Below are 18,106 nucleotides of genomic sequence, written 5' to 3'. Positions count from 1 at the left end.
TGCAGTCGGCTGATAGCAAAACAGCTAATATGAAGGCCACATTCGTGGGAATCAAAACCTTTCAAACAAAACCACAAAAAAAAACCAATTTAAGCAATCACGCCAGGCATTCAAAAAATTTCCCGCAGCAGCACCAAAAATTTCAGGTTAACCGATTTCCAATTTTCGTATTGGCATAAAGAGTTTGTGACTGCGTTTACAGCAAAATTTCAAACAAAAGCAAGCAAAAAAAACTGTAAAGATAAAAAAGTAAAACGATATGATCGTATAAGAAAAAAAGCTCCACCGCGGCTAACTGGAAAGGCAATTTATTTCCCAACTTGTTATTCGCCTGATTCCGCGGTCTGCAGCTTCGGCGCCTTATTCGGCACAAATTCAGGGGAATCTGGATAGCGGCGTTTCGGATCCCGTGGCCCCACGCGACTGCCGCACTCGTCGATGGATTCATCGTCCAGCAGTCGACTTCGCTCCGTCGTCGTGTGCGCCTGTTCGTCCCGTATGGCCATCTGGGCCAATATCTCGGAAAACTCACTCAGCCGCTTATCGGCAACCGCAGCGACAGTGTCCACTTTGCGCTGTGCCGCACGGAGCTGGGAGACACCGCGAATGATATCCTCCGTCATTTCCTCACGGCGGGCTCGTATCCCGGCCAGCCACTGGCGGATCTGTATATGTTCCGCGGAGAAGACAGCCTCTTTCGGCGGCTTAACAGCCGCCTGCGCTAACAACTGTGTTATACGCTCGTTCAGTTGCTTCTCCTTGGACCACTTCTCCCATTCCACCACGTCATCCCAGAAGTGAGAAGCAGTTGTGTTGGCGGACAATGCGCTCTTATTGTCAAGGCGGCGGTTTCCCGTCTCCTGCACATTCTCAGTAATCTGGCTCATTTTACACTATCTGTATCTGCATGCACAGCTTCACAACTGGATGGCTGGAACTAAAGACTGTGTCAGCGAAATTTGTGAGGTTTTAGAAAATATAGGGAAAAAGCGCCAGCAGAAACTTAAATTAAAAAAATAACTCAAACAAACAACAAAAATTCAAAAACTAACCAGTAAAAATTAAGGCAAGAAAGAGGCATTCAAAAGCCGTTCCAGCGATTTTTATAACAACGGCACACTGCCACAATATGAGTGGTGACGGTCCGGCACCGAGTCGGGCTTGTGGACCGAACCGGATGGAGGAAGCGGGAAAAGGGAATGCGGCGTGTGTCGTTCGCCGTTCATATCCCCGCATACAAAAATGCGATACATTTCGTATGAGTTGTAAATCTTCACTCGGCTGCTTTTGCTGTTTTCTTAACTTTCATTTTATTCGTTTCAATGATCTATCTACAAACTTTTATTAAATACTACCGCGAAAGACGAAATCGGCGAATGCCGCAGGTCACCGCACCACAGCAGCAATTGAACAAAAATCTCAAAATAACATCGTATTAAAATAAAATCAAAGAAAGTACGATGAGACGAAGAATATAATTTATACAAGTACAGACTACAGAATATATGTATATCTAAATCTGATAATTATATATAATAAATAATAATTAGTAAATAAGTACACGGTAGTAACATTAAATGCTAAAGCAGCAACTTCATTGTGCCACTATACTCGTATCACAAATCTGGTCAATAACCAAAAGACATAGGAAATGCTATGCTAAAGCAGTTAATTCCTCTTTTCCAGTTGTACATCCTGCATTTGAAGTTCCACTGATGTTTTACGTTTGGAACGCAGTGGAACGGAGACCTTTTCATCAGGTATGATAAGCACAAAAAACGACACCGCCACAACCACAAGTCCTGCGATCTGGTAAGCGGTGACTTGTAAATCGGATTTGGTTTGTATGTCGATTACTGCAAATAAAGCCCCAGTTAAAGGTAATTTATAAAATGACGTCACATTGGTCAATTTCGAAATGATCTTGCGTTTTGTTACATGCCGGCAATTGTATTGTACTTATGCCAGTCATGTGTGTGTGCTGCGGTGACCATTATTGCTGCACGGTGTATGTATATAACACCGACTGATCATATAATCCTTGCTACTTACCTGTATTTGTTCCTAAACTTAGCAATTCTCCCAATGACATGAAAAAGGGCGATGTTATGCCGAGGCCATAGCCATATAAGAAACCAACCACTGCAAAGCATAAACACGAAGCAGTCGAAATTGTAGAACACAATCGATCACAATGTCGCCGCTTACAGAATGAACAGATCAAAGAAGCTGCCAGTATTCCGTACTCCAAACGATCGAGGTCAACTGTTTCGTTGCCGTTCAGCAGCAGTACCAGTGGCACAGGAAAAAAAAGAATTGTGTTGGTCACGCCCAGGATCATCATTATAAACGAAGCTTGAGTCAGGTTGCTGCTTGGGAAAGCCTGAGCGTATAATATCTGTAAAAGTGCTGTATAATTAGCAGTTCTTACGATTTTATGGTTACATAAAACCCAATGTCGATGGTAGAATAATTAATTTATCCTTTTAATTTCTGTATGTACAAATAAATACTCACTTGATGAATCGAAAGCCCGACGGCGGAGAGCAAGATGGCTATTATTCCGATGTACGACTCGTCGGTCTGAATGGATCCAGAGCCGGACGCTGCCGTGGATGTTTGTGAGGCGAGTGTAGTGGTCAGCGTATCTGTTGCATTTTCTGGTGCCGGTTTCTCGGTTGCAACTTTCGTAATACTATCGTACGCGATCAGAGTGACACCGGTGAAGCTTGCAACAACGAAGATCAGCTGCATCACAAACGATATTTATAAACTGCTATTTATAAAATTATTTTCAACAAAATATACCATTTATCTATCATACTGGATATTTATCTGCCTAATTTGCAACTTAATTGTTAAACCGGGAATACATTATTTAGTTTATCGCATGTACAGTAAACCTGTAAATGCGGCTTGTACTTGTACTATAATATACTTTTGCGTGTCATCATACATTCGAATTTGTATATGTTGCAGGTAGCTACTATATACACTTGGAAAGCATACCTTGATCAGATAAATTTTGTGCTTCATAAAAATAATCGACAGCAGGTAAGAAAATGCCACAGTGCTGGTGAAGATGGCGATGGAAACGGACGGGTGAATGTATTTGAGCGAGAAGCTAAATCCACATTGCATAACCAGGAGTGATAATCCAACGGGAATATAATGCCGCACCAAAACAAAGGCAGTAAGGCCTTCCGGTCCGGTCACCGTCTCTGATTCTCTGCAATCAAGGTAGGCATCGTGAATCGGGATATTAACTAATTTTTCAAGATTAAAGTAATTTCTCCATGATCAGCTTTCGCACCTGCGATAATCCCGGAATGAAAAATGACGCCCTTTGACCTTGTAATAAATAAAGGCCACAGCAATTCCTAGCACCCAAGTCAGAAGCCGGCATGCTGATTTCAGACCGACGTATGTGAAAGGTGCATTGAAAGCGCTGGGAGTTCCGTCGGCTTTTGTGGCATACAGTAAATTATTCATCTGAGATTCCGTCACACTGGATGCAACATATCCGAGAAGGGGGATAATGCCGATGAGAAATCGCGTCCAAGTATTCTTCGATTTCTGTGGGTTTTCAGTCGAAGTTTTCTCGGCAAAACTGACCGATCCCGGAGTGTCCACTGCAATGTTGGTAATGATTTCCTCTGCGTCATGATGACTGGGATTCGTGCCTGTTTTTTTAATAAAACAATAGAATTTGCAATATTTACAAGGAGATCCTGTTAAAAGCACAACAAGCTGGACCGACAAACAAGAAAAAAAATTAGAATGTGGTTCACGAAAAAACCCTTTTGGCACTGCATTACTTAGATGTTTGCGGTTCAACGACCTTTATTACTGTATACAATACCAGCTCATTGTTATGTAATCGTAATCGCTGTTCACTGCTGAAATATGAATGATTGTGCAAGGTTGCAGTGACTTTTGAGCCCACGGTGTGGAGTGGTATCATCCACAGAATATCAATCGTGCTCAGTCCATGAGCTGCTCACATAAGGATCGTAGTCATACCTTAATTGTCAGCAAATAACTGTTAGTAATTAGTACGCAAGAGGTGACGGATAATGTAAACTGTGATTTTGGTTCCCTAGACATCCCATGAATTCAGGATACAAAAGCACAAATTGCTGCCGCTGTTTCACGTAATATGTACCACAAACACACTACATTTTCTAGAGTAGTACCTAGCCTACCATGCCACAATTGCTCAGCGCGTCAGTAACTAATCAGAATCCGAAATAGCATCAGAGCATAGCCGCAGTCGTGATAGTTATCACTTACAATAAATTAAACGAGATAAACTGAACTGATGTGTCAGAATCGATATGAAAGCAATGTATGAAGCAACGTACGCATCGTCTTTATAGTACATAGATTCACAGATGAAACTCGAAATAACCAGCCTACAAATTATTACTACTACAATTTGTGTTCGTTCTCCGTAGTACTACCGTATATTATTATTTTAGTACAAAATTATTTTAGCTCTAGCCAAGGCAGATCTCAATAAATCCCTGCTCACCCTGACTTCGAAAAGTAAATGACTCTGAATTTGTCGTGTTTTTGCTTACAGTATCTTACGAGTCACTTCAGCCCATTTATCAAGTAAGCAGCCGAACGGTAGTTAGCTCTTTGCATGTTCAACGTCCTGTATTGTACATGCTCTCAAAATTGATTTCTCAGAATTATCGCGAAGATAACCGAGAAATAACTTTGGGCATCTGCTTTGCCGTCCTTATCACACCAACCATGTCTAGTGTTTCCAAGCAGAAACGTAAGGCCAAGAAGGCCGGTGCAGCTGTTGCTGCGCTTCAGCAGACTACGGAATCGAATGGATTGACTAATGGTCGTGCTTCTTTCTGCCAGTGAAACTGCAACAGCCATCAGTAGCAACCAAGGTAAGAAAACTCCATCCCATTAGCCAAGGACATAGTCAGACATGGGCTGCGTTGTATAGTGGCGGACTTGGAGGTGGAATTAAATGAATGCGACATGAGCAGTCAGTTTTGCACTGGCTCCGGTCTCCTGGCCAGTCATCCGCAGTCGCGCGATCTGAAAATCCACAATCTGTCCGTGAGTGTGCGAGGGTCTGAGCTTTTGCGCGACACACAGCTGGAGTTGAAGGCGGGCAACCGCTATGGTTTGATCGGATTACACGGTGGCGGAAAGAGTGTGCTGTTGGGACTTATCGCCCGCCGCGAGATTCCAGTTCCCGCGGACTTGGATATTTCCCACGTGCATCGCGAGATGGCCCCGGAGGATAAGCCCACGTTGCAGTGTGTGATAGAGGTCGGTGAGGAGAGGATGAGACTGGAGAAAGAGGCGAAGGAGCTCAGTCACGCTGCTCTAGAAGGTGCTGTTACTGCAGTATTCATAGGCCTAGTTCTCGCTTTCGATCACACCGCTTTGCCGTCAGGTGTGTTTTTTGCCTGCCGTAAAAGATGGCGATTTTATCCAGGACTAATTTCTCGTTTCCCTTTTTTAATTAAGTAATTAGTAGTGCGAATTGTAAAAGGATTTGTTGTTCTTGAATTTCCTTCGTTGTTATCTTTAGTTGATACAAAATGATTATGCGCTATGGCATATTGCATTTCTTTTCGGCATTTTATTTACGATTAATCGAAACTGACTGGAAGTACATTCCGAATATCTGTGTACTAAGGTATTTAACAAAACTCGCCACTAAGTGTGTTCTTCGGCTTCACTGTGACGATTTCATGCTATGAAATGCGCATTTTTAGTATTTCTTAGTTCTTTTTATCGTATAGCGGTGATCGTGCTTAAAATTTGAACTTTTATAGTCTCGCACGATAAATTGATGGATATTTATGAGCGACTGGACGAACTAGGAGCGGAGACTGCAGAAACGCGTGCAGCGCATATTTTGCATGGTTTAGGATTCACTGAAAAGATGCAACAGACGAAAGTAAAGGATTTCTCCAAAGGCTGGCGTATGCGCATTTCCCTGGCCCGCGCCCTCTATCTCAAACCTTCTGTGCTTCTCTTGGACGATCCGGTATACTTGCATTTTCTTCTTTACTAATTTTCATGAAAACGTTAATTAATGGTTTCCTAGTCTTTTCTATGGTGATCAGTACTGTATTGTGAGTGCTACACTGCTAATACGTGAAAAGTATTCGTATTTCTGCGCCGTACTTCTGTATTACCGTTGATTTTTGATGAGAATGATGGCTTTGTATTCGGTTTTCGTTTGGCTGAATGACAATTTTGAATTTGGCATCCGTTGTTTGCTGCTAAACTGTACTTGTTTCCTTGTGAGAACAAGATGTTGCCGGTAATTGACGAAATTAATAACTGTTGATTACTGATTTCCGCTTTTTTTATTTTTAGACAAAGTATTTGGATCTGGATGCCTGCGTGTGGCTGAGAGAGGAACTGAAATCGTAAGCAACCTGGCTGTCAGTATAATACATTGGCCGTTTTATGGTGATCATATTTATATTACAGGTACAGGAGAATTCTCGTTTTGATTTCGCACTCACAAGACTTCCTCAACGAAGTGTGCACCCACACTATCCATTTGAATCAAAGGCACCTCAAATACTACGGTGGTAATTATGATTTTTTCGTGAAGACACGGACAGAGCAAATGGAAAACCAACTTGAGCAGGTTGAGCACACCGCACACTCATTCGATCTGCAGCTGATTCCCAATCTAACTATATGTTCTTCGTAGTACCAATGGGAGGAAGACCCATTTGATCAAGTGAAGGTTTGTACATTATCATTGCGATAAAAGCTTTTACTTGCATCCGTGTTAAGTAGTCAACTTGCAGGCCCTGCAAAAGATTTCCCTGGATAGAGCTACACTTGTCACTTGGTGTTACCACAACTTCTTCGCGAAACTTGTTATTGGCTGTTTTGTAAAAATTGATATGCAGACGTACGGCAAGGATTACGAGTCACTTCAGCCCATTTATCAAGTAAGCAGCCGAACGATAGTTAGCTCTTTGCATGTTCAACGTCCTGTATTGTACATGCTGTCATGCATGATGCAGCTGTTTTACAGCAGTTACACTGTAACTGGCGTAATGGATGAGCAATGCAATGCTGACTTGCAAGTTGATTGGGGCAAATTCTTTATTTGATTGTATTTACTGAGTGGTGCTCGCTATTGTGCATATAAGCATATTGTAAATAATTTGTTAACTTGTAAGGCAAAATGCGGCAGTAGCAATCCCATTGGAGCAATCCCATTGGCTATAACCATAGTCGTCTCGTAGACCACGGTACGCCGCGTACGGTTATATTCTAGCTATGGCCGTTGGTATTGCTACCGCTGCATTTTGCCCAAATTGTCAATTACAGATTGGCGAAATTGTGGGCATAACCGAAATGGAGTCTCCCTATTGGGTAAATGCCAGCATTCGGACGGGTGGACCGCCATCGGACAGTAGGACGAAATGGAAGCTTCTTGTCCGGTAAGCGATTATGTAAGTAAGTACTTAAATTGCGAATGAACATATTATGGAGGAACCGGCATAACCTTGCTAAATCTGTTTTTGCAGTTTTGCATATAGTTGATGTAGTGTAGTGGCTTCGCGCCATATTAGCGCGTGGCAACCCGCATGGTTGCGTTGACCTGTAGACATATGTTAACCTGTGTATTTACATATATGTAACCTGTTCTCTTTCATTGTTATCATTACTCGGTATCTATCCGGCCAGAGTGGCACCACAAATACCTGTGCCAAGACGTGACAGTTGAGAATATTTGTTTTATTTTAGAGTAGGTGATCAACAGCATGACGCTCTGTTGGATGATGTTTCAAAGAATAAAGGCACCGGCGAAGAAGTCGCCGCTTACCTTGAGTCAATGGAAAGACACTGGTCTGTTATCGCTGACAATCAGAAACTGAAAAGCAAGTTGTGTGATTTGGATAAGATCTCTCGTCCGACAACCAGGGAAGATTTTCGGGAATTTGTGACGAATAAACGCAAATGCCTTCCGCATCCTTGGAGATTGTCCATCCCGGAACTGAAAAATTTATTGCCCAAGCGGAAGCAGAAAGCTGTTGACGCTGGAGACTACAAGTTAGCGGCGCACATACAAGAGCAGCTGAACGATTTAAAAGCGTACCAACCGGCTCTGGACGAATTTAATGCAGCCAACTGGGTCCCACCAGGGATTCTTGACAAAAAAGCTGTAAGTAGCATGAGTGAGAGTCGTTATGTAACGAAGACTGATTAAGTCTGAAGCCGTTTTTTTTAATAATCGGTTAAAATAACAGTTCAAGCTGGGTACAATGCTTGTGGTCTTTTATTGTGTTTTAACTATGGCCGATATTCTGTTTTAAATAGCCCAGTTTCACAGATATAATACAGTGACATCGCTGCATCTCGAAATTCGTTTTCTGTTCATAATTATGGCATCTGGAAATTATGACTGTTGTGTTGCGGGTACTACGAGTATGTTACAGTAGTATATTTCGAGCTGGTGTTATTGTCACAAGTGCAAAGTTAACGTTAAGCTTGTTTTGTTTTTTAGAGTCGAGAGCTTATTCGGAAGCGAATTGGACGCCGTAAATCCATGTCCGATGCGAAGAATGTTTTGTTGGATGATGTTTCGAAAGAGAAAGGCACCGGCCAAGAAATCGTAGCGTACCTAGACATCCCGGAACTGAAAACTTTGTTGTCCAAACGGAAGCAGAAGGCTATTGACGCTAGAGACTACAAGCTGGCGGCGCATATACAAAAGCAGTTTGATCTAAAAGCGTACCACCCGAGCTGGCTGAATTTAATACACCCAGCTGGGTCCCACTATTGATTCTTCATACACAATTGTAATAAGCACGAGTTATGTCGTTACGTTACGATGACTGACGCTTAATTAAGCGTGAAGCCTTTTTTAGCTTATTTGGAAGCGCCGTAAATCCATGTCTGATGCGAAGAATTTTCTGTTCTGATAAGAGCCGGAAATTTAGAACGTCGTTGTCTAAGCTCTGTGGAAGATTCACGCAACTAGACACTTAAAAGCAAATGGTTTATAACAGAATTCCCATTTTCATAATAACAAACAATTACAATGTTATTAATGCGACCCGGCAGAGTAGCTTCGAGGACCGGATCGGATGCCGATGGTAGAATACAAACACAGATAAATTTTGTTTTTCATAAAAATAATCGACAGGCATGAAAATGCCACAGTGCTGGTGAAGATGGCGATGGTAACGGATGGGTGAATGTATTTGAGCGAAAAACCAAATCCGCATTGCAAACCAGGTGTGATAAGCCAACGGGAATATAATGCCGCACCAAAACAGAGGCAGTAAGTCTTTCCGGTCCGGTCACCGTCTCTGGTTCTCTGCAGCTCACGTGGGCATATAATTTATAGTGTATTAACTACTTTTTCTAGATTAAGTAATTTCTACAGCTTTCGCACCTGCGATAATCCCTGAATGAAAAATGGCGCCCTTGGACCTTATACTTAATAAATAAAGGCCACAGCATTTCCCAGCGCCCAAGTCAAAAGCCGGCATGCATGACCGATCCCGGAGTGTCCACTGTAATGTTGGTAATAGTTTCCTCTGCGCCATGATGACTGGGATTCGTTCCTGTTTTTTTTTTATTAAAACTAAGATTTTGCAGTATTTACAAGGAGATGCTGTTAAAAATGCAACAAGCTGGATCGGTAGACAAACCAGATAGAACATTAGAATGTGGCTTACGACAAAAACCTTTTGGTAAGTACTGCATTACTGACCGGTCAAGTTTCGCGGTTTAACGTTGCCGGTGTGACTGTATAGAAGTATAGCAGTAGCAGTCTCGTTTGTTGGGGATAATAATACCAAATCTAGAGCTGTTCACAAACAAGCGGAAAGGCAAAATTATAAAAAAAAAGTACATGGTTTGAAGGCATCGGTGATGTACAATATAGTATTCAAAAGCTAACCATAAGGACAAAAGTATTCACTTAAATCTCGAACAATTTTCTGACGCATGCTGTTCATGTGGTGGTGTTTTCATGTACCTGGCCACGCTTGGACCTTCGGTAGAAAGGTACTTACTGTATTGTACAATATGTTCCGCATGTATTGTAGCCACAAGATAGGGAACAACAATAACGACATCGGTAATAACTGCTATCACTTCCCGACGATATTGTTTTATGTATGTACTCGCTTTATCAAATTTCCTTACAGAGAGAGTTTAGTAAGCAACAAGCTTCATAGATTTTGAAGGTTTGGTGTACCTAGTTTTCGTACAATGCCTCGTACTGCATATTTATTGTACTATGCCAACAGCAGAAGTTGTAATCGAGTTTCTATTAATTCCAGCCGTTTCCAGGGTCTCACAATCAAGTCGACAACGGAGCACGACTGACTGCACTTCAATTTACTCTGTTTACTACATTGTAATTTACAGTGGACAATTTACAGATAAGAATAAAACTATCAGCGTGGTGCAGTTAACAAATGATGATCATGCAGCGCCCCGACGGTTAATTATAAAAACCCAAACATTGCATTGCATTAATTAAGAGTTTGCACTCAAGACCTTTATTACTGTAAAATACCGCACATTGTTATTAATCGTACTCGCTGTGGCCTGCGAAATATGAATGATTGTGCAAGGTTGCAGTGACCTTTGAGCCCACGGTGTGGAGTGGTATCATCCACAGAATATCAATCGTGCTCAGTCCATGAGCTGCTCACATAAGGATCGTAGTCATACCTTAATTGTCAGCAAATAACTGTTAGTAATTAGTACGCAAGAGGTGACGGATAATGTAAACTGTGATCCGAAAATTTTGGTTCCTAAACATCCCATGAATTCAGAATACAAAAGCACAAACTGCTGCCGCTGTTTCACGTAATATGTACCACAAACACACTACATTTTCTAGAGTAGTACTGACATACTACACGCACCGCGTGTAGTACTACCAACCTGACCGCAGTCAGCAGAGAAGGAACTCTGGAGATTGGTGTTGGTTCTGTTGCCTACTTCCGCAGACAACAGGTACCACAAACCACACTCTCACCACACACACTACCACACTACAGGAATACCACACAGTAACTTCCGCCTAGGTACACACTACTGCTTTCCCTAAACGAAGGTCACTCACAGCACAAACACCAACAGGACTAAGATGATGTTACTCGTTTTAATCTTATTGATGTTCACTCCAACTCAGTCACACCGTAACTACTGAATGCTAGCCGACGACGAAGCGCAGTTCTGATCGGAGGCTACCGATAAGAACACGGATGTACTACGTCATCGCTAGTACAACAGGGAACACACGTACATGCGCACCGTAAACTCATACAACATAATCCCAATTAGGAAGCATCCATAAATTACGTACGCAGAAAACCACGATTTTTTCACCCCTCCCTCCCCCTTCGTAGCGGTCCGTCACGTTTGCTTGACCCCTACCCTTGGTTCGCTCAATCGTAATACATGGAGCTGACCACCCCTCCCCCCTGGGTTCGCCGAGGCCGTCACAGCTTGTCACGTTTTTTGGACCCCTCCCTCCCTGGTTCGCTGCGTACGTAATTTATGGATCCCCCCTTATGTCAGTAGACTCAGTACCCACCATGCCACAATTGCTCAGCGCGTCAGTAACTAATCAGAATCCGAAATAGCATCAGAGCATAGCCGCAGTCGTGATAGTTATCACTTACAAATAAATTAAACGAGATAAACTGAACTGATGTGTCAGAACCGATATGAAAGCAGTGTATGAAGCAACGTACGCATCGTCTTTATAGTAGATTCACAGATGAAACTCGAAATAACCAGCCCCGCTTCTCTCTGTACACCGAACATAAAAATTCAATAGTCTGTTCGTTTCCGAGAGCTGCACTGAGCGGGTTGATCCTATACAAAAAACCGAAAGGCCTGAACCGCAGGCCATTGCAACAGATGACAAATAAAGCGTAAAAACGAAGGAAAATTCTGCAGTCCACAAAATAACCCCGCCAAAAAACGACAAACAATCAATATAAACTGGGGCTAGCCGTGTCCAGTGCCACAGCACGTCACATGAGAAAACTCACAGTCTTGCTGGATGGTGGTTCGTAGATCAGGACCATTTCACCTGCGCAAGCAGCACATCAAATATATTTCCGTTAAGCATCAAGCAAAAAGAAGCCAACATCGCACTAACATTGCATGCGCCATTCAATCCATTGTTTTTTCATTCAAAATCGACGAACGCACCTCCACTGCCGGTGAACTCAGAGTTCAGACGCAGCCAAAATTTATCCAGCTCTTCACGCATAGCAATCCAGTCCAGCATGGGATTACTATTGTCCAGCCCTTTCTGCGTCTCGTTTAATTCACGACGGAATAAAGATAAATTCTGTGTAAATCTGTAAGCAAGTGTTCACATCATTACCCAAACGGTAATGTGTAAACCTATGGTTACTACGTAAAATAATCAAAAATAAATCTTTACGAATTACAAACTGAGGATTATACTTGTTCTATTCAAGATAACTGTACCTGTCGCGAGTCTTATTTGATAAATTCCGCTCCACTCCATCCATCAAGATGGTAAAGCAGTTGGCAACCTGACCCCGTTTGTCTTCGGGAAATGATTGTATAATGCGCGGTTGCAATTCTTGAAAATGCTAAATGAAAACTTTATCAATATCTGTGAGTACTTTCACTATAATAAAAAAAACACTGCAGATGCGTTAAAATCATAAGCTTGCAAATCTGTCAGTTATACCTGATCGCAGAGAAGGACCAGACCCAATAACGGCCGTGAAAGACTCCAGTGATTGCGTCCTTCTTCGAACATAGCAATGCGTAAGATTGTTGTCATCAGCTGCTGGAAAAGCTGCGGCTGCACTTCGTAGATGCGCAACACAGAGGAACGATTTTCGGTGGCAGCCAATTCAGGATGCTTGTGGCGACGCTGAATTTCCCTATATAAAGCGGTGATGATGTTGTCCAACGAGGAGCAGCTGGCTGAATTCACAACAGTTTCTACAACAGCACACATGTGTATTTTCACGGTTCTTTTGAACCTAATAGCTTGAAACTGTCTGGCATCGGTAACAATATTAAAAATTACATGCACAATTAACCTACCGAGAGAATTTATCCCTTCGGAAATACTGGTAAGAATGTATAAAAACACTGGAGGATCCACATTGATCAGGAAGTCAATGTGGTTCAGAGAGACAACGTCGAGTAAGGAGTAATACGCCTGACCGAGTTTTGGATATTCCTACCAAACATCACAGACATATTGAATGAATACCCAACTAGTGCAACGGGCAGGAAAAACCACGTCGTACCAGGAGATCAGAGTGGGAAACTGAAGTGATCAGTTTAATGAGAACTTGTAGCGCCTCGTCCAGCGTGCGATCACCGTAGAGCAGAAAAACACCAAAATTGCAGTAATTGCCCATGAGAGCGTATTTGAACATGGTGAGTGCCACGGCGACGCCCTTCAACTTGCGGGGATATAAATCCTGTTTTGGAATGTCACTAATGGTCAGCATGCGCGTACCTGCGATAGAATCAATCAGAATTCGTGGTCAGGTTAAATATGAGCAGACAACCTCATACCGTAGACGGTGAACATCTTGCTAATTTCTTTAAAGAGCAAGATCCCGTTTGGAGACGAGATATCAAACTGTATCCGCTGCGAGCGATTTTGTGCCAATTCTGCCATGAATTTCAACATAGGTGTCGTCACAGCGGGGTCCGAATACCAATATTCAACAACGCGCTGGCACACGTTAAGGTACTTGGGATATCTGCAAAATACCGAACAACACTGTAGAATGGTAAAAATTTCATCATTATTCTATTAAATACAAAACAATCTAAATTTTCTCAGTTAATCGAAAGCGACATATCGTTTCATCCGACAAATCGATAAATTAAAGAAATATCACTTACATCCAGTCAAAGAATAAAATATATGATGTACGGTTCAGCAAAGCGGATGAAATTCCTCGGAGGTCTCTCGCGATGCCGATTGCCGCCAGTTTTGCTTCGCGCTCGTTAAACATGGCAGTACCGGCGTGGGTCATAAGTCTACCCAGTTCCTCAAATTCCACTGCAAAATTAGAAATTAAGCAAATCCCTGAAGTTCGATGTTCTGATATTCTCTGATCCAGCTATCCTTTATGTATAGAAGACATTAGAAGTACTGTCAGTGCCCTACCAATATCATTTGCCAAAAGGAGCGCAGAGAAATACACCGTACCTCCGATTGGCCGCATGAACTCATCCAGTTTATCCTCATCCTCTGCCAGTTCAATGATTAACAGCCGCGTTAAGGAGGCGTAGAATGCAGTACGGCATTTCAAATCACCCAATGTAGAATTAGCGCCCAAAAACGAGAAATGTTCACTCTGAAATCGGAAAACTAGTTAGCAGCAACTAGGTAGCACGTTAGCAGCACCCACTCTAGGAGTAGGCACATGCAAGTTCAATACAAAATAACAGGCCAAGTATACGGATTTGCGTTTTGATAAACCAGTCGCTAACCGTATGATTTTTCAGCAAAAACTGAACTTCATCCAGCTTGACCATACGTCGAATACTGCTGTATCCCATAGAAAGATCGTTGAGAAGCTGCAGACTACGGGATACGACGCTGTCGCTGTTCCCCCAAAATTTTAGGTTGGTCACACTGAAACGTAAACACATCTTTAAAATCTATCATCTGTTATCCAGAGGCCACCGTACATTTTGCGGATCATAATACTCATCACCATCAGTTCGTCATCGATACCCAGTTCATTCTTCATTACGCGATACACCTGCAAACAACGGCATCCCATTACAATCGTTCAACAGAGCTTTCATATACACGAGATCAAGCATTCCGTACCCCTTTGGGAGACTGGTCACCGATGTATACTTTACGGAAACTTTCAAAAAATTGTAACAGTGACAACTCCAATTTTTCGCTCTTCCGACGGTTCAGTCGACTATCGGTGTAGCTCATCAACCGCATCACTCTACAAATTATTTCAACAAAAAGTACTGATAAACCAAAGCATGAGTAAATTAACTGAGCTATGTTGCAACACACCGGCATATCAACTGTGCATCAATGGCGTCACTTTCCTCGGATGCCGCATAAGCAATCCGTCCACTGACAGCGGCTCCAATAAAGTACACCAGCCATGCCAAACGCTCTACACAAAACAAACCTCATGAATATCGTAGCAGATAAGATTAAAATGGATGCTTTATGTATGGAAATGAATATCACAACGAAAGCATGAAGTTTTGTGCCTTACTGAGCGAATGCAATTACTAATTCTTCCCAAATACAAAAATATGAGCCAACAACAAATGCTCACCTTCTTCTACCAACAGTTCATTTTCGGCTCCTCCTTGCTTACGGAGCAGATCATCATAAAGACGTGCAGAGCGATCAAACAGCTGGACCATAAAGGAGCAGTTCTTTTCGTATTCACACCGCACGATAATAGCAAACTGATCCAGCTGTTGCTGCAACAGTCCGATATCCTCAATCGGATCCTCAAAGCCATCATTGATGACATGAGTAACCATATCCAGATGAGCAACAATCATAGCTCGCGATACTTCCGGTGCATAGGTGTCCAAATGTGAGGGCTGACTGGATTTCACGTACGGCATAGATGCCACCAAACGTTGCCATAAACTGAGAATATAGTGCAGACTATTGTGGGAGAATTGAAGATGCTGCAATGCAAACAACAATCGTTAATAATTTTATCAAAAGTGATAACGAAATTACTGCGGCTAGCATGAGTTTGCGAAATAAAGTGCTGTGAATTTAACTGAGTGCTAATCTTACCTGAATACTCATCACAGTAAATTTGGCAACCTCTTGAATAAAGCTACTATAATTGTCTGACTCCATAAGTTCGCTCAGCTGGAAGTTGGCTTTCAGTCGAGAGAGAAGACGGCAAAATTCATGGTAACAACTCGGATCAACCAGGGTCTGTGAAAACACAGTAAAGCTTTAATTAAAAGCGAAAAATTATTAATTTCACTAATGATCTCCCATCCTTACATCGGCATGGCTTTCCAGGATATCCCGAACACCGAAGATTAGCGTATTCAAATATTTTGAACGCTCTGTGTTGCTGAATATGGAACGACGAACCGAAGCCAACTGGATTAGAACTCCAAGAGCCTAAACCAAACAAACGCTGCCACATCCGAAAACAAATCAAGTCTCATATTTTACAAAACCTTACCAAATGCGCAATTGCAGGCGGAATGGTGGCGTATAGCGTAAAAAACAGCTTCAAATGCTCCAGATCCAAAAAAGCTGCGGAAGTAAAGAATATCACGAATCGCCAATACAAACTGACACCAAAATGACGCATCAGAAGAAACTATTGTTGAGCTCACTTGTGCGCCACGAAGCCGGAATCTGGATCGTATTGGAATCATCTGACTCGTCCAAGGCAGTCCCGATGAAATCAAAGGAGAGGCATGATAGCGACAAACTGAGCAGACTGGAGAAGAGCGATCTCTGCGAATGACGAAAGCAAAATAATGACGCAACAGAAAGCAAAACACCAAAATTCGTACGATAGATTAGTTATTATCAATTAGACAAATTACCTGCGTTTCATCAAGATTTTGACTCTGCAATTTTTTCAGCGCTCCATCCAGTAATGTGCAGGACAGTTTGTAGATATCATACAGCTGATTATCACGATAAGCCGATGAGGTTTTGATATGTGTCGTCAATGACCGCGAAGATTCGCCCTGTGAATAACGCAACAAATCCCTCAGCGGCCAGTTAAATAACGGATATCTCCCCCACAACGCAGTACTTAACGCAAAACGTTTAATTTATGCGATATAAACATCAAAATGCGATTCAGCACACACCAATAATAGAGAAGAGGCAACTTTTTTAAAAGAAAATTTGCAGATAAATAGTGAAATCAGTTTACCCCGCCAGCATGACACATTTCCACGGTCAGCGCAGTCAACAATTGCACGCCAACGACACTTTGCTCCATGCTTCCCTGAAAACGAAATTCCCAGCGTAATTGGAAGTGAATACAAATCAACGTCGGACAATCAGTCCCACCTGGATAAATTTAGACACATCATCGATGACGTTGCGAAAGACAAAGTCGTCCTTTTCGCGATCATACCATCCGTATTTTACGATTGTTGCAAACAACTACAAAAACAACACGCATTCGCTCTTCGTAGTGCGTCACTTGATACGACAGCAAACCAAAACAAAGCCTACTTTGGTGGCCGCCTGCATAATGTACGGCAGGGACTTGGGATTGGAATAGAGGAAATTCAGTACAAAATTTTCTGCAAAAATATACATCGTTTGCCGATACTGAAACTTCAAAGATATCTGGTGCGTACTGATTTCGATGCGTTGGAGAAGTGGAAGCATGGGCTGCTTGGAGCAGAGTTTGACGAGGGTGTTCAGGCCCAGCACGATGGAGTAGGGCGACTGAAAACGGCCAATACACCAGTCAAACGACAGTACCGTTAACGGGATAATTTTCTCTACCCACCTGGCCCCGTTCCAGCAGCATCTGACATTTCTGCAGGCAATCCGGGCTCTCCGCGAACCCCAGCAGAGCCCGCTCGGCCTCTTTCTGCACCACGGGATTCGCCGCTTCGTACAACTGTCGGCAAAAGGCTTCGATCTGAAGCACCTCCTGCAAGCACAACTCGGTTTACCATAGAGAATTTCACGGAGATCAGTTGGGGAATCGCACCTGCTCCAGACTATTCATTTTTATTAATCCAAATGGTAAACGGCTGTGACAATATCGCGACCACGAGTCCACGATCTACTCGACAAGATCACGTAAACATTCACTGTCAGCGCAGCTTTACAGTCGGTAGAGCCGCTCGCTGTGTGATCTTACTTCACCGTACTACCCACAATAATGCGGAAAATTTTGTCAGTATGTGTAAAAGAATGAAAAATAAAAACGGAAAATTGTCATAACCGTCAAAAACAAAGAAAGCCAGCTGAAAGCAAATCCTCTTTTGATCGATGAAGAGAACTCGTGAAAATTAAGTGATCATTTCATATGCACCGCGTACGTTGTGGTATTTTTTATTTCTGTATATTTTTGGGATGTTGAAAATACCGTGTTAC

General features: G+C 42.5%; 3 protein-coding genes across 4 annotated transcripts; 1 reads left to right on the top strand and 2 right to left on the bottom strand.

The window, feature by feature from the left end:
* Positions 1-1,337: 1,337 nt before the first annotated feature.
* LOC129587778 (uncharacterized) lies at positions 1,338-9,785 on the bottom strand. Its single transcript, XM_055481688.1, has 7 exons — positions 9,737-9,785; positions 3,314-3,683; positions 3,010-3,229; positions 2,518-2,748; positions 2,209-2,398; positions 2,053-2,142; positions 1,338-1,856 (listed from the first exon to the last, which is right to left on the bottom strand). The coding sequence occupies exons 2-7, from the start codon at positions 3,490-3,492 to the stop codon at positions 1,669-1,671; spliced, it is 1,098 nt and encodes a 365-aa protein (XP_055337663.1). The 5' UTR covers positions 3,493-3,683; positions 9,737-9,785; the 3' UTR covers positions 1,338-1,668.
* LOC129587777 (uncharacterized) lies at positions 4,374-9,247 on the top strand. Its single transcript, XM_055481687.1, has 11 exons — positions 4,374-4,617; positions 4,696-4,910; positions 4,970-5,365; positions 5,814-6,028; positions 6,364-6,416; positions 6,481-6,643; positions 6,710-6,745; positions 6,810-6,956; positions 7,342-7,454; positions 7,762-8,179; positions 8,522-9,247. The coding sequence occupies exons 2-11, from the start codon at positions 4,856-4,858 to the stop codon at positions 8,798-8,800; spliced, it is 1,875 nt and encodes a 624-aa protein (XP_055337662.1). The 5' UTR covers positions 4,374-4,617; positions 4,696-4,855; the 3' UTR covers positions 8,801-9,247.
* A 1,945-nt stretch (positions 9,786-11,730) lies between the features above and the next one.
* On the bottom strand, positions 11,731-18,033 carry LOC129587652 (exportin-7-like). Of its 2 annotated transcripts, none has more exons than XM_055481481.1 (25): positions 17,718-18,033; positions 17,511-17,657; positions 17,356-17,446; positions 17,228-17,298; positions 17,060-17,155; positions 16,920-16,994; positions 16,582-16,728; positions 16,366-16,489; positions 16,209-16,282; positions 16,022-16,144; positions 15,803-15,949; positions 15,321-15,687; positions 15,047-15,152; positions 14,843-14,972; positions 14,698-14,771; positions 14,497-14,641; positions 14,213-14,360; positions 13,903-14,062; positions 13,567-13,757; positions 13,293-13,507; positions 13,084-13,222; positions 12,719-12,978; positions 12,490-12,617; positions 12,152-12,356; positions 11,731-12,082 (listed from the first exon to the last, which is right to left on the bottom strand). In XM_055481481.1, exons 1-24 carry the CDS (start codon positions 17,733-17,735, stop codon positions 12,182-12,184), a joined length of 3,351 nt encoding a protein of 1,116 aa, XP_055337456.1. In that variant the 5' UTR covers positions 17,736-18,033; the 3' UTR covers positions 11,731-12,082; positions 12,152-12,181. The 2 variants fall into 2 exon arrangements, with proteins under 2 accessions (XP_055337456.1, XP_055337455.1); XM_055481480.1 differs by having other exon boundaries at positions 12,205-12,356.
* Positions 18,034-18,106: the final 73 nt, after the last annotated feature.

The sequence above is a fragment of the Paramacrobiotus metropolitanus genome, unplaced genomic scaffold (genome assembly GCF_019649055.1).
Source record: "Paramacrobiotus metropolitanus isolate TYO unplaced genomic scaffold, Prichtersi_v1.0 Parri_scaffold0000026, whole genome shotgun sequence".
Classification (NCBI taxonomy): Eukaryota; Metazoa; Tardigrada; class Eutardigrada; order Parachela; family Macrobiotidae; genus Paramacrobiotus; species Paramacrobiotus metropolitanus.
This window is presented reverse-complemented; position numbering and strand designations above follow the sequence as displayed.

Excerpts from the sequence above, each read along its gene's own strand:
- LOC129587777 (XM_055481687.1), top strand. The coding sequence starts at position 4,856 with ATGGTCGTGCTTCTTTCTGCCAGTGAAACTGCAACAGCCATCAGTAGC. Across the intron at positions 4,911-4,969 it reads AGCCATCAGTAGCAACCAAG|TGGCGGACTTGGAGGTGGAA; the intron begins GTAAGAAAACTC and ends TGCGTTGTATAG. Across the intron at positions 7,455-7,761 it reads AAATGGAAGCTTCTTGTCCG|AGTAGGTGATCAACAGCATG; the intron begins GTAAGCGATTAT and ends GTTTTATTTTAG.
- LOC129587778 (XM_055481688.1), bottom strand. The coding sequence starts at position 3,492 with ATGAATAATTTACTGTATGCCACAAAAGCCGACGGAACTCCCAGCGCT. Across the intron at positions 2,749-3,009 it reads ACAAAATTTATCTGATCAAG|CTGATCTTCGTTGTTGCAAG; the intron begins GTATGCTTTCCA and ends TTTGTGATGCAG. Across the intron at positions 2,143-2,208 it reads TTCTTTGATCTGTTCATTCT|TGGTTGGTTTCTTATATGGC; the intron begins GTAAGCGGCGAC and ends TATGCTTTGCAG.
- LOC129587652 (XM_055481480.1), bottom strand. Across the intron at positions 16,995-17,059 it reads ATGTGTCTAAATTTATCCAG|GGAAGCATGGAGCAAAGTGT; the intron begins GTGGGACTGATT and ends TTTCGTTTTCAG. Across the intron at positions 13,223-13,292 it reads TTTCCCACTCTGATCTCCTG|GAATATCCAAAACTCGGTCA; the intron begins GTACGACGTGGT and ends GATGTTTGGTAG.